General features: G+C 35.8%; 1 protein-coding gene across 1 annotated transcript in view; it reads right to left on the bottom strand.

Moving 5' to 3' along the window:
• LOC107556326 (polypeptide N-acetylgalactosaminyltransferase 12-like) overlaps nt 1-11,252 on the bottom strand; it is a 17,578-nt gene extending 6,326 nt beyond the window's left edge. The window contains exons 1-8 of the mRNA XM_016239409.1: nt 10,943-11,252; nt 9,127-9,316; nt 8,754-8,939; nt 7,916-8,033; nt 5,637-5,813; nt 2,736-2,867; nt 1,655-1,768; nt 491-646 (exon numbers count right to left, since the gene is read on the bottom strand). Coding sequence (XP_016094895.1) covers nt 491-646; nt 1,655-1,768; nt 2,736-2,867; nt 5,637-5,813; nt 7,916-8,033; nt 8,754-8,939; nt 9,127-9,316; nt 10,943-11,252 — 1,383 coding nt within the window. The remainder of the gene's footprint in view (nt 1-490; nt 647-1,654; nt 1,769-2,735; nt 2,868-5,636; nt 5,814-7,915; nt 8,034-8,753; nt 8,940-9,126; nt 9,317-10,942) is intronic.
• Between the last annotated feature and the right edge of the window lie 3,687 nt (nt 11,253-14,939).

Raw genomic sequence — 14,939 nt, 5'->3', positions numbered from 1 at the left:
CTAAACTCAAACTCAGTCTCTTAACACCAACATGACTTCACTTAATTATCAGTAAGACACTTAATATACTGACATTGTCACTTGCACACAGCAATCTCTGTTATATTTTATTTATTTACATTTTTTTACCCCTATTGCTGCTATGTAACTACCCTGTACAACCTGTTTGCACATTCTTCTCTTGTACATTCCTGCTCATATAAATATTTATTAAGTCTACAGTATACTGTCCTGCGCATTTTTATTATTTTTTTCATCTTACTTTTTTCATACCTATTTTTATATTTAATTTTCTTGTGTTTGTATTCTTTAATAATTGCACTGTCCATGGAGCGGACCTGACTTACATTTCACTGCTGGTCATATATTTTCTATATAACCATGTATGTGACAAATAAAAATCTTGAATCTTGAATCTTGAAAATTCAATTTGCATACAATCATACATCTGCATACAATCAGTTTGTACTGACATGATTACTGATCTCACCTCTCTGAATAGAAACTTCTGGTCTTCAGGCACAGCTTCCCTGGGTTTACTGCAGTGATGCATGGTAAGGAATGTGGAGACAGGATCAGCCACGACGCAGCCTGCAGGCTCCCTCGTGTTATAACGGATCTCTTGGAGTGTGGAGTACTCAAAGAACTGTCACAAAAAGAGAAAGGAAGATAAATACACACAAGAAGCTCAATACATCATATTAAATATTACGGTACTCTCATTATAGCGACATTTTGTGAGCAAAAAAGGCCCATTGTCTATTGTGAAGAATAGTGTAGTGATAAATGGAAAAAACACACAGATTCCTATTGCAATGATTGGATTTCGCCCGTAAAATTTCACTGCGCATTACTTGACCTTCATATAATGTCTAAAATATTAATTCACACAATTTGAGATGGATTCTTTTACTGCAAAAAAGTGAACCACAAATAATTTCCAAAAGACAACACATTTAATACGCAATATTGCTATAATTGCTGATAAATTCTAACATTCTGTCAGTCTTTAGTATAGGGTCTCAGACACATCACCCTTCAGCAAGTGACATGATTCTGTGATATTAGTTGGTGGCATTTCATTCTGTAAAATTCAGAAAATTGTATGTCATAATCGTATATCACGCAAATTATCAAGCTATAATTCAATAAAGTTGCCTGATCTAAACCAGAACATATTTCTGAAGGTCTGCTATAACGTTTAATATAAATACTTTCTTAAATTACAACATAAGCATCTTTTTTAAAGTCTCAAACAGGATTGACCCACATGTACCAAACCAGATAGAAACAGAAGAGCATTTCTCTTGTATTCACAGAGAGAATCCATTAGAAGAGTGTTGTTGTGCTGTACATATGGCTGATATTGTGCGCTGATGAGTCTCCAGGGCTCATCTGCTTCCCCACAGAGAGGGAGGAGTCGAATAAAGTCACGCCGCTGTGGCAGGTGGCTGGAGTCGCTTTAAAAACAAGCGTGCTGTGGAGTACACAACACACTATTTTCTGTGCCGTCTTAATAACACATTAGAAGTGTGAGACACACTTTGATGTATATTCCTGAGGATGCATTACAATCTCTGTGTATTGTGCGGCAGTGAACACTAATTGGAGCAGTGTGGCTGACTGTCGTTACAGTTGAGAAAATTAAAGTTACCTGGTTTTGTCCCATGCCGTGACAAGGGTAAAGAATGACCTGGTGACCGGCCATATTGTGATCATCAGGTGGGTTGTAGTCAAAGCAGTAGTTGGCCATTCCTTTATTCTTCAGCTACAATTGAAAAGAGACAAAGAAACATTCAAAAAACAGGGTCCAAAAATCTATTTTTTCTTATTTAAAGGGATAGTTCACACCAAAATGAAAATTGTCATCATTTACTCACCCTCATGTTGTTCCAAAATCATAAGAAATTTGTTCATCTTCATTTGTGTTCCTAAGATATTTTTAATTTGCTGTCCCTCCACTGAAAATCTGTTCACCCAAATTTCTGACTCTTCAATTTTTATAATGTTAATAAAAGCAATTAAATCTGTTCATCACATCTTATGTTTTTTTTATGGTTTTTAAACGACATGAGGGCGATGAAATGATGACAGAATTTTCATTTTAGGGTAAACTAACCATTTAATAAAACATTTTTAATCAGAAATTACATCATCAGTGTAATATGAGTAAAAAGAAAACTAGGTTACACTTTATTTTGAGGTGTCCTTGTTACAGTGTAATTATACATTTAAGTACTGAGTAATACCAATTAACTACATGTACTTACTACATGGTTAGGGTTAGGATGAGGGTTTGGCTGAGTGTTACTTGCATGTAATTATGCATAATTTATTGGTATTACAATAATAAGTACATGTAAAGTGTAATAACGACACCTTAAAATAAAGTATTACCGAAAATTACATAGACATTAATATTTCTTTTAAGTATTTCCTTTTCATTTGAAATCATAATATGTTTGTTCTGAACTTCTAAAAATCTGAAAACATTGTTTAGGTCAACCTTTAAACGAAACAGTCTCAGATTTTGTCTACACTATGCCACTCGCTTGCAGTGCAGCTTTGTAGATTACAAAGCAACTGACCTCATTTCATCATGTCACACTATGCTTGCAGTGTAAACTCTGAACCAAACCAACCTGCTAACTGCTGTGGGAAATAGCATTTTAACTTCTTCATCTCTGCTGCTACAAAGATGAGCGTGTAAACATAAGAAGTTTGTCTCTCCTCACCATGCCAAACATTCCAGGCCTGTCCTCTGGGACTTGAATGTCAGGGTAGATGTTCTCCAAGAACCACTTAAAATCTTTACAGCCAAGATGCATTCGGAGTTTCCGTCTGTCCATCACATCACCATATGCTTCCTGAAACAAGCGTTAAAAAATGATGGATCCTTTTGAAGATATTTTACTACATTCAGTTTTTTTTTTTAATGAATCACAATTACTTCATAAGTGTTGGTAAAATAGGGTATAAGTTAATAATTGTTCTAAAATAGCATAAGGTATATACATGAAACATTATACATACAGTATACATTATAAAAAATCTACATTAAGATAAAACACCAGATATAATAGATAAATAAACTAACCAACTGTAAGTTTAAGTCCTTAAAGTGTAAGGCAAGTTATTAAATAATTAATATACTGCAGATTTGCATTTCCTATGTGCTTTGATGCAGTTTGAGGTTTATATTTATGCATATTTATTATGCATGTACAAATAAGTTATTATTTGCACATTTTTAAAAGAGAATATTTATTTTCGTAAACTGCGACTTTTTTAATTCTATCATTTTTCAGAGGTATGTAAACAACAGCAGGCACTTTTATGTCACCAACATGCTGAATTGTATATTGCTTGTTTGACACATATTTTATTGTTTGACAGCTGTGGTTCTGCAAAGAAACAATTGAAAAGAGACAAAGAAACATTCAAAAAACGGGGTCCAAAAGTCTATTTTTTCTTATTTAAAGGGATAGTTCACACCAAAATGAAAATTGTCATCATTTACTCACCACTCATGTTGTTCCATAATCATAAGAAATGTGTTCATCTTCATTTGTGTTCCTAAGATATTTTAATGTGCTGTCCCTCCACTGAAAATCTGTTCACCCAAATTTCTGACTCTTCAATGTTTATAATATGTTAATTAAAGCAATTAAATCTGTTCATCACATCTTATGGTTTTTTATGGTATTTAAACGACATGAGGGCGATGAAATGATGACAGAATTTTCATTTTAGGGTAAACTAACCATTTAATAAAACATTTTTAATCAGAAATTACATTATCAGCATAATATGAGTAAAACTTTTTAAAAGAAAATGGTTAGGGTTAGGATGAGGGTTTGGCTGATTGTTACTTGCATGTAATTATGCATAATTTATTAGTATTACAGTAATAAGTACATGTAACGTGTAATAAAGTCACCTTAAAATAAAGTATAACCGAAAATTATAGACATTAATATTTCTTTTAAGTATTTCCTTTTAATTTAAAATCATAATATGTTTGTTCTGAACTTCTAAAAATCTGAAAACATTGTTTAGGTCAACCTTTAAACGAAACAGTCTCAGATTTTGTCTACACTATGCCACTCGCTTGCAGTGCAGCTTTGTAGATTACAAAGCAACTGACCTCATTTCATCATGTCAGCATTTGTGTTACTAAAATAAAATATGAGTTATTTCTGAGAAACTACAGGCAATATTTTCTTTATAAACAACCATACATTCTAAAATGGAACTTTACATAGACATCTTTTACACAGACACAGTTGGCTGCTTCAGTCATCTGCATTCAGAGTTTATATTTTTGATAAATTTTTCTGTCTGTTGTGACAGACAAATATTCAGCCCCAATGTGAATAGAAAGTAATGTGAATTCCCTGTGGGAATCCATCAAGAATAGGCAATAATAATTCTTGCCTTAGTAAACACCACATGAACAGACTGTTTACAATACTCTCTCTTCATACTAAATCAACTGTTTTCAAAAAACCAAACATCTAATCAGATTTTGTCATCTTGTTTTATAAGCATTCTGGTGCAATTACCCTACAGCGGTACACAGCATATTGTTACATGCTACAACATCCTGTCTCAAAATAATGTTGTAACCCCATCTCAACAAACAAGACTGATAAAGGCCAAGTTCCTGTGTATGTTTGTGGTTGTGGTATCTCTTCATAACTGCCCATCAGACAAGAATTACTGGTGAGTGATGGTCCACACTTATGAGGAACATCTGCTGGAGGTAAAGCTCTGGCGAAGAGTTTCATCAGATCTGCAGTAAGATGAATGACAAGAAGTGCACTTCTAATGAACTAACTTGATAGCGAATCATCAATAATGTACGGCCCCACTGTGAATGCCAGTCGGGTGGCACAACATCACACCCATTGATGATCGGTCTGTGATCAGGCTTCAGTCTCAACAAAGTCCAGCTACACGCTGAATCAAGCGGCTGTCAAATTAAGCTTTCTGATCATTGAGATCCATCACAGAGCCTCGTTTTGGACTCTGTGGCATAACCGACAGAGATTTTGGCCATAAATAAAATATGCCGCGAGACTCGGACGGTGAAAGAGAGAGCGATCCTCTTACGAATTTGCGTGGAAGCAGAGTATGAAGGTTGTCAAACCTGATCCACGTTGCCAAGGCTAGTGTTTGCCTGTGGTTTATACCCAAAGAGAGAGAGAGCCTTATCTGCTGGCATCACATCAGATAGATTTCGAGTTAGCGGTGCCAACCTGGCAGCATCTCCAAAGTTCAGAGAGAAAAGAGTTACCCGATCTGTCACCAAGAGCACCTCTCTCTTTAACTACAGGGCTCGGTGGGGACAAACATAACTAAATGACAAACATGGCTGAAAGAGGTGACACAATTCACACAAAACACAGAGAGGACCTGAGGAGTTTCAGCTCACCTGCTAAATGTCATTCATTTAGAGCATATCAACAGATTCTGTGAAAGTAGGTGAGGATATATCTAGATTCTTGCAAAGAAAATGTGCGTCTTTCACAAGGGCTATGTAAGATAGACAGTGTGATAAACGTATTCTTTGAAAACAAGCAGACAAGAAAACAAAGGCAGAGTTATGCAACAGACCGCACAAGTAGGCGTACCAGACGAGCATGAGGGCTGCGATGGTAATACATTTCTTTGTATTCGTCCATCCAGACTTCTGCCGCCCGCACGCTGTTGGCCAAGGCCTTGTTTCTCGAGTATGGCGCTTTCTTCGGAAAGACGTGACCCACGTGAGAGCAAGGATGGATTTCCAGACTCCCTCCACACTGCCAGATCTGAAAAACACCAAGTCAGGAAATAGATTAGCCATCCGTAACAATACATAATATGACAATTCCCCAGGTGTATATTTCCTTGTACAGACCCATTTATACTTTGTGAGAAAAATATTGTGATATTATAATTAAAATAAATAATGACATAAATGGCTTTTTGTTTGGTCATTATTCTAAAGCTAAAGCAAATTATTCTTAAAATATAATCAGGAAAATATTTACTTTGTTTGAATTTTTCTGTGTATCTTTTTGTGCCAATTATTAGGCTATAGATAGATATATAATGCTGAAGATAAACATTTTTCATTTAATTAGACATTTATTTGTATAGCATTTAAATAATAAGAGTAAATATTGCTCCAAAGCCGCTTTAAAGACAAAACTGCCATAATATCCTCAGTAAGCAAGCTTAAGGTCATTACTGACCTTTGTATATTTGACCTATGCAGATTTGGTTTAGATTTTTTACTGTTTAAAACTATGAAACATCATGATTAATTCAACCAGAACAAGAACATTAAACAGTAGTAATATCAAATTTGGTTATTGTGCTAAATTATTACAATTTATACATTAAAGGCACAATATGTAATTTTCGCTGCTGGAGGACAGCAAATAAACAAAGAGACAAAGGCTAGTTTGATGACGTCGTGACTGAGTGGGGAATCATGGGAGTTGTGGTCTTCATCCCCACAGCCGAAGCAATCCGATGGGACTCGGGCAGAAATCATGTTCATGGATGAGCTAATAATTTATTATGTAGTAGAATGAAGCAGGGTGAGGCTGAAAGCCGTCGAAGCGAAGCGAGACCGCTGAACGAGCGTGACACACGGCTTGAAAGCAGCGTAGCTTTTATTATGCCACAGTCGACCGCTTCTGCTCCTTCCGGTCGTGCATATGTGAGGAAAAAGCAAGCTGCGCTGTTTTATCATACTAGATACATTTGAAAGTTCTGTTAAAATGCTACTCTGTGTGGTCGTCACCGGTCTATTAAAATGCACAACATATTAAAGCGTATTTGGTGTTTCCATGTTTTCAATAAAACAAAACCGGAAATCGAGGTGTTATGACGTCATTGGCAGGCGACACAATGACACTATGGACACGGTCCGTGTCACTAGTTAAAATGGCTTATTTCTCTGGATTTAAACATTCTTCGAAACATTTGGGATAATGTAAAGTATACAAGTCAGCAAAATATATAACACTGTTCTAGTGGTTTTTGGATATTTTAATAAAAAAATCTTACATATTGTGCCTTTAAATAGTAACTTATTTAATTGATATCTTAAGTTAAAGGAATAGTTCACCCAAAATGAAAATGTTGTCATCTTTTGCTCACCCTCATGTTGTTGCATACCTGTATAAGTTTGTCACCCTCATGTTGAACACAAAAGAAGATATTTTAAATAATTCTAAAGAACCTAACAGTTGTTGGTTCCCATTGACTTCCATAGTAGGGAAAGAAATACTATGGAGGTCAATGGGCACCATCAACTGTTTGATTACCGGCATTCTTCAAAATATCTTCTTTTATGTACAACATAAGAAAGAAACGTATACAGGTTTGGAACAACATGAGGGTGACAAACTGATGACAACATTTTCATTTTTGGGTGAACTATTCCTTTAACATGCTAACTTTCACAGCTGTAAAAGTTCCTGCCCATAGACAGATGCAGACAATAAATAGGCTGGTCTGTCATATTGCATTTACAGAGCAGCTGTCTGGTCTTTGTGACGTTCCTTGCTGAAATCTGATTAAAAACGCAGCTCCTGGCATTCAAGGCACTCAAAACACAAATGAACTATTGCTGTCTTTGTAACAGTGTTGGAATCCTTCAGGGGATGAGCTGAGTAATCAGAGGAATAATGAGTAAGTAAATGCTGCATAAACATTTAAGGTCGCTTTAGTCATCATGCTAGCTGGCAGACACTTAATAAAGACGCTGACTGAACTCTTAACCTTGTATGACTCATCGCACCGTTTTCAAACTAGGATTGTGACCATCTGTCCAAAGGCTTTCTCCCCTCAGGAAAACAAAACTTGGAGAGAAACGAGAGGAACATTTTTACAGAAAAGTTCAACAAAATGCACTTACTCTGAATGAGAACTCCAGGTTCTCTCCACCCCACACCTCCATTCCTGTGTCATATGTGCCCAGGTAATGGAAGTACTTCTTATTGACTGCAAACAAACCCCCAGCCATTGTAGGAGACCTGGATCAAAGCAACAGACAGCAATATTTCTGTGCTTCTAACTTAAAGTAACTTCCAGGAAAAGCATAAAGTAGGGTGACCATACATTCTGTTATTCCCAGACATGTCATATGTCCGGCATTTGGCCTTATACATTATATGTACACATATTTGCATTGCTATGACCGTTCTCTATAGATTCCACCTTCTTGCACACGACTGGTCAATGATGTACAATGCCTGCACACTATTGGTCAAACTACTTTTCAGTCATTAACTTTAGCAAGTATGAAAACAGTTTTTTTTTTTTAAACAGTCGAAAATCTGACATCTTAGGCAATTCTCATCCAGGACATGTCTGGGAAAATAGGGACATATGGTCATCCTACATAAATGCATGGTTTACTGTTGGTTTATTGTGTTTATTTGCATGAACATATTTCATTTTGGAGGAAAAACATTAAAATACGGTCACCTAAATGGTTCTGTTTCCTGAAATATGGTCATAAAGATCACAAAAAACTTGGTCTGCTCTGCTGAATGCTTTTGAGCTCTTTTTACGTGTAGAAAGAATTCTCATGATTCAGTAAATGCTCAAATTCTACTGACATATCAACCAAATCTCAGACTGAACATGTCAGTGTCATGCTGCATTGTTTTTAAACTGGAATGAGACCAAGAATTTAATTTCCCTTAGTATTTCCAATTGTTTTCCATTTGGTGCATCCATGAAGCACAGACCTGATGACATCAGTGGCAGAACTTCTCCGTTTCTGTTCATGTTCTGGGACAGTGTGCCACGTGAACACCAATCGCCAATCAAATCCTCCGATCTGAGGTTCTCCAGGGTTGCCCAGGTACTGGAAGGTGTTCCAGTCGATAACATCAATCACTGGACACACCACAGCCGAAGGCTCATCCTTTATTCTACAGGATTTTAAAAAATGAGAGATAAATATGAATTCCTTACAAAACAAACAGTGATGTGGCATGTAGCTTAGGTGTGACCTGAAAAAGCATGCACATTTTGTAATCCAAAAAAAGCAAATTTATATACAAATTTATGAAAATAATGCATGTTTTAGGTTGGTAGAGGGTAGTTTATCAGTCTCACCTCTGGAGTAAAGGCTCCAACCAGCCTTCATGACACTCACAGTGGCAATCGAGGAAGGTCAGCACTTCTCCTGTGGCAATGGACGCCCCTAGGAGCCGCGCTCGCACCAAACCCTCTCTCTTCCTTGCACGGATCAGACGCACCTTTTTGAGATTGGCGATGTAGTTTTCTAGAGGTTCTTTTAAATGATCTGTGGGTCAAATTCATGAGTAGTGCTCAGTAACAGCTGCAGGCCTAGAGGGAACCAGAACTTAGGACAGAAATAAAGTATGCTAATTAGCTGTATTAAGGAACAACTTGCTGTTTCACCACAGGGTGGAGCTGAGACCATGTTATTGCTGTGGTATTTTATTGATAAGAATCTGTTTTCAAACCTTGATTAATAGTTGTATTTGATGATTGATGATGAAATTAACACAAAATGATTTTTGTGTTTAAGGTATTTATTTATGTCTCTTCTGCTCATCAAGGCTGTATTTATTTGATCAAAAACACAGAAAAAATGTATATTGTGAAATATTATTGCAATTTCTAATATTTGTTTCCTGTTTTAATATACTTTAAAATACAATTTATTCCTGTGACGCAGCACTGAATTTTCATCAGCCATTACTCCAGACTCCAGTGTCACATGATCCTTCAGAAATCATTCTAATATGCTGATTTATTATCATTGTTGAAACTGCTTAATATTTTTTGGAACCTGTGATACTTTATTCTTTGATGAATAAAACGTTTTAAAAAAACAGCATTTATTCAAAATAGAAATCTTTTCTAACAATATAAGTTTTTACTATCAGTTTTTATCCATTTAACTCATCCTTGCTGAATAAAAGTATTAATTTATTTTAAAAGAAAGAAAAAAGAAAGAAAAAAATGACTGACCCCAAACTTTTGAATAGTAGTGTATGTTGTAACACAACATTTTCTATTTTGAATAAACTGTTCTTTTTAACTTTTTTATTTATCAAAGAATCCTGAAAGTAGTATGACAGGTCCCCCAAAAATATTGAGCAGCACAACTGTTTCCAACATTGATTATAAATCAGCACATTAGAATGATTTCTGAAGGATCCTGTGATACTGAAGACTGGAGAATGATGCTGAAAATTCAGCTTTGATCACAGAAATCATTTATATTTTAAAGTATATTAAAATAGAAAACTTATTTTAAATCACAACAATATTTCACAAAAATAGTTTTACAGCCTTGATGAGCATGAGAGCATGCTTCTTTAAAAAAACATAAAACATCTTACTGATCCCAAATTTTGAATGGCAGTGTGTGTATGTATATGTATATATATATATACAGTGGGTACGGAAAGTATTCAGACCCCCTTACATTTTTCACTCTTTGTTATATTGCAGCCATTTGCTAAAATCATTTAAGCTAATTTTTTTTCCTCATTAATGTACACACAGCACCCCATATTGACAGAAAAACACAGAATTGTTGACATTTTTGCAGATTTATTAAAAAAGAAAAACTGAAATATCACATGGTCCTAAGTATTCAGACCCTTTGCTCAGTATTTAGTAGAAGCACCCTTTTGATCTAATACAGCCATGAGTCTTTTTGGGAAAGATGCAACAAGTTTTTCACACCTGGATTTGGGGATCCTCTGCCATTCCTCCTTGCAGATCCTCTCCAGTTCTGTCAGGTTGGATGGTAAACAGTGGATGGTAAAAAATGATCCGTTAGAGCTGGATATCTGAGAAACATCAAACAAACTTTAAACAGTCCTGTGCAACATGGGCACTTACAGTGGATTCCATCTTTCAGGCAGCCTGCGGTGTAATGATATCCTATCACTCACATAAGTGTTTATCTGATGTTTTTTGATGCTCTCCTCCTCCTCTCGCTTCTCTTCTTCAGTCAGGTCCAGTTTAACAGCTCTACCCATCTCTCCCAACGCATTTATGTCTAGAGGAGGCTTCTCGTAAACAGGTTTCTTCAGTAATTCCTCGTCCACATTTTTGGGCTCCTCGACTGGAACTTCTCTTCGACTCGCCAGCCCGACATCACTGTGTGTGTTCCTATGAAACACTAAATATCCGACTACAAACGCCCCGAGAATGTACAGAATGAACTTGGGCCGACTCCGTCTGCCACATATTGCCATAATGTGTCCTTCTTGTCCGCCCTGGTTTCCTCAAACTGCTTGTCATCTAAAGTTCAATCATAAAAAGTTCGAAAAAAATTCGTCAAGGTAAGAAGATCTCGTTTTCAAAGTGCCAGATTTCATTTTATGGTCGACTAGAGTGAAGGGGAAGTTATCCAAGCAAACCGAAAGTTGGTCATTTAATCTGTGGTTGAAACCAACTGTTGAGGTGTGACTGACATGAACGGCGAGCAGAGCCGGTTGCAGACGGGGAGGAGTTGAAATCACATCCGTTAATGCGGACACTTTCCATGCGTTCGACATTAAACACACGACGCAGTTTACATTGTAAGCATTCATTTTGCCATTAATTGTAATAATCCAGTGAGATTTTTGTTTGCACAAGGAGTCTGACAGCAGCCAGTGCTCCACACAGAGATCTGATCTGATCATCATCATCATCAGAACAAACTGAGACGTCAAGATGCTTCAAGAAACCTACCTGCAAAGCTACAGTACTGTTAAAAGTTTTAGGCACTTGTGTAAAAATGCTGTAAAATGAGGATGCTGTCAAAATAATGTCATAAATAGATTTTCTTTATCAGTTAACTTCTATTAACTCAATTAAATCAACATTTGGTGTGACCATCCTTTGCGTTTAAAGCAGCGTTTGCCCTACATAGTTTGTCAGGTAGCTTTGCAGGTTTCTTGAAGCATCTTGACGTCTCAGTTTGTTCTGATGATGATGATGATCAGATCAGATCTCTGTGTGGAGCACTGGCTGTTGACAGACAAAAATCTCACTGGATTATTATAATTAATGGCAAAATGAATGTTTGGAAATGTAAACTGATATTTCATACTGACACACTACAGCAAGATATAGAAATAACTGACTTAAAACCATTTTTAGCTGGTGAAAATACTAGAGATCTAATAATTTTGGCCGCCACAGTATGGTATTTGTCAAAATCACAGTTTAAATGATTGTAAATGAAAAGTATAAGAGGTCGTAAGGAAACCATGTGAAATGATCCGTAATTTTCTATTGTTTTGTGATCAGGTCTAATATTTAACTCTAATCGTAACAAACAGAAACATAACAGCGGGTTTTTCTGCACAATTGTTGACCGTACACTCTTAAAAATAAAGGTGCTTCATGATGCCATAGAAGAACCTTTTTGTCTAAATGGTTCCATAAAGAACCTTTAACATCTGAAGAACCTTTCTGTTTCACAAAAGGTTCTTTGTGGCGAAATAAGGTTCTTCAGATTATAAAAAGGTAAGAAAGAGATGGTTCTTTAAAGAACCTTTGACTGAATGGTTCTTTGTGGAACCAAAAATGGTTCTTCTATGGCATCGCTTGAAGAACCTTTTGAAGCACCTTTATTTTTAAGAGTGTAGTTCCGAGTTAGTGCCTTGGAAGCCTAAATGTGTTAAAATTGTGCATCCCGATGCTGTTTGATGAGTTACAAAACATATACATCCACATAGGCTATGCATAATCTAAAAGATGTGCATTTTACATCAACCTCCAATAAACTAGTAATCCATAAACAAGACCATTGCATCTGATATTTGAATAATCTTGTGAAAAACCTGAAAATAGCGGATGAAATTTGAGATCAAATCAATTTTGTTTCTGACTCCTCTTTGACAACAAGATGGTCATTGAAGGTGTTTCTTTGACTCTGTTTAATATCTATAGGTTTTAATGCTTTCACTTTTGCTTTCAAAGTAAAAAGACATCGGAAAAACACTTTTTCTTTCTTTGGTTAATATTTTTTGTTATCAAATGTTTTATCCCTGTTGTCAGTGCCCCCAGTAGTAATCCCTGGAAGAGAACAATTCAGTGAATACATAAATATACGTTTTTAAATACATTCACCCCAACATTTACTGGTTTTGAGCCAGCCATACAGTGGCACGTCCTGCAGGTCTGAGCACTGAGCAGGGCTGTAGATTGATGTAGAGAGGGATTTGCGTGATCAGATTAGCAGGCTTGTTTGTCAAATAAGGCCAGCAGAACTGGAAGAGGCATAAAGAAAGAAATCCAGGTCAAATCACAGAGAGTCTTAGGGGTCACACACTGTGACAGAGCGCTAATCCAAATCCATTTAGTTCATGTCCGCTTTATAAACACCATTATGCCAAGATATACAAGTCTATCTATAATATGTGAAATCGTGTATGATTTAAATAATAATGACTCATTCACATTTCACAACCAGCCTAACTTTTTAATAGTTCATCTTGACAATAGAGCAACACACTTCTTTTTCACTATTTGAAGTTTTTATGTAGATAAATAGATAGATAGATAGATAGATAGATGATAAATAGAGAGACATATTATATATAGAACTATATACTGTATGTATATATAGTTCTGTAAAGCCAATATTTGTTGTGTACACAACTTCAGTTGTGTAGATGTACACTGTAAATGTGTAATGTTAATATACCAACCTATTGAAGTACTGAAATCTGTTTTGTACCTTTGTAATACACTGATAACCACCAAATGCAGGTGGTGATGAGAAAGTCACACGATGAACCAAAGCCCATCACAAGCAGCTTTTAAATAATAACATATATAGAAGGTGCACAGTGTCAAACATCAAATTTGAAATGTAACGCAGGGAATTCTGGGAATGTCAATTTACGGTTATTCACTGTAAATTATACGGTCTTTCACTTCCAAAAACAGTATACTACCATAAAATTAATGTCCAATACATGTAATGTCCAATACAGTTTTTCACCATATATAGTAGGGGAATTGACCGTTAACCATTTAACATGTTTTTACTGTAGCATTTTTAGTCTTTTACCGTTAAATTCACAGTAATTTTTTACAGTGTACTATTCAGTCATACTGTATAGTGTATATCTGTTAAGACATCACTTTTCTCACAATTTCTGCCATATTACACAATTTTGTCTCTTTTAAATGGATTTGAACGTGTTTGCATTAAATTATTGAAAGTTTTATTGAAATAAAATTTAATCCATATAATCACTTGCATGTCGCTAGTGTTAGAACCAGTGTTCATTGTACTGGAAATTAAATTAGTTAAATAAACTTTGTTTTTATTAAATGAAGCATGAAACATTTTTGTGTCTGGAGCATAATTTGTGCCTGGAAGAGTTTATATCATGATACAATTATACATTCTCTAGTGACCTGATGGATATTATCTAAATAAATAATACTAAATTACCACAAAAAAAAGAAAAAAAAAAAAGGAAATCAAGTTGTTTGAACAACCACTGCACGACCTCAAGGGAAATGTGATGAGTTCTTCATGTCTAATTGCCATCTTACTCATTGCTGCGATATTCCCAGAGGAACAACAGAAACGTACATAATTGGCATCAGTTTAAGGGGATTCATCACACACCTATTGGCCACAATCCAATCACAAGTCATAGGGGAAAGTACAGCTTTATTTATGGATGCAGCATGATAATGTTCAGTGACTCCAGCTTTATTTATGTAGTTGTGTGGCACACCTGGAAAGTGAGCCATTAAACATTTGAGCCTGACTTGGCAGAACCTCCTGTGGTTCCTCGTGATCTGGTTTATACAAGAAGCTCAGGTCACAAATGTAAAACTGCAGGGAACACCTTATTTTAAGGAGATGTAAAATTGGGAACTTTACCTGATCAAATCTCGACTGAATGCATTTAACATGGAAATAAAAC

The sequence above is a fragment of the Sinocyclocheilus grahami genome, unplaced genomic scaffold (genome assembly GCF_001515645.1).
Source record: "Sinocyclocheilus grahami isolate Dianchi unplaced genomic scaffold, SAMN03320097.WGS_v1.1 scaffold565.1, whole genome shotgun sequence".
NCBI classification, from domain to species: domain Eukaryota; kingdom Metazoa; phylum Chordata; class Actinopteri; order Cypriniformes; family Cyprinidae; genus Sinocyclocheilus; species Sinocyclocheilus grahami.
The sequence above is the reverse complement of the archived record's forward strand: the minus strand, read 5'-3'. Positions and strand labels throughout refer to the sequence as shown.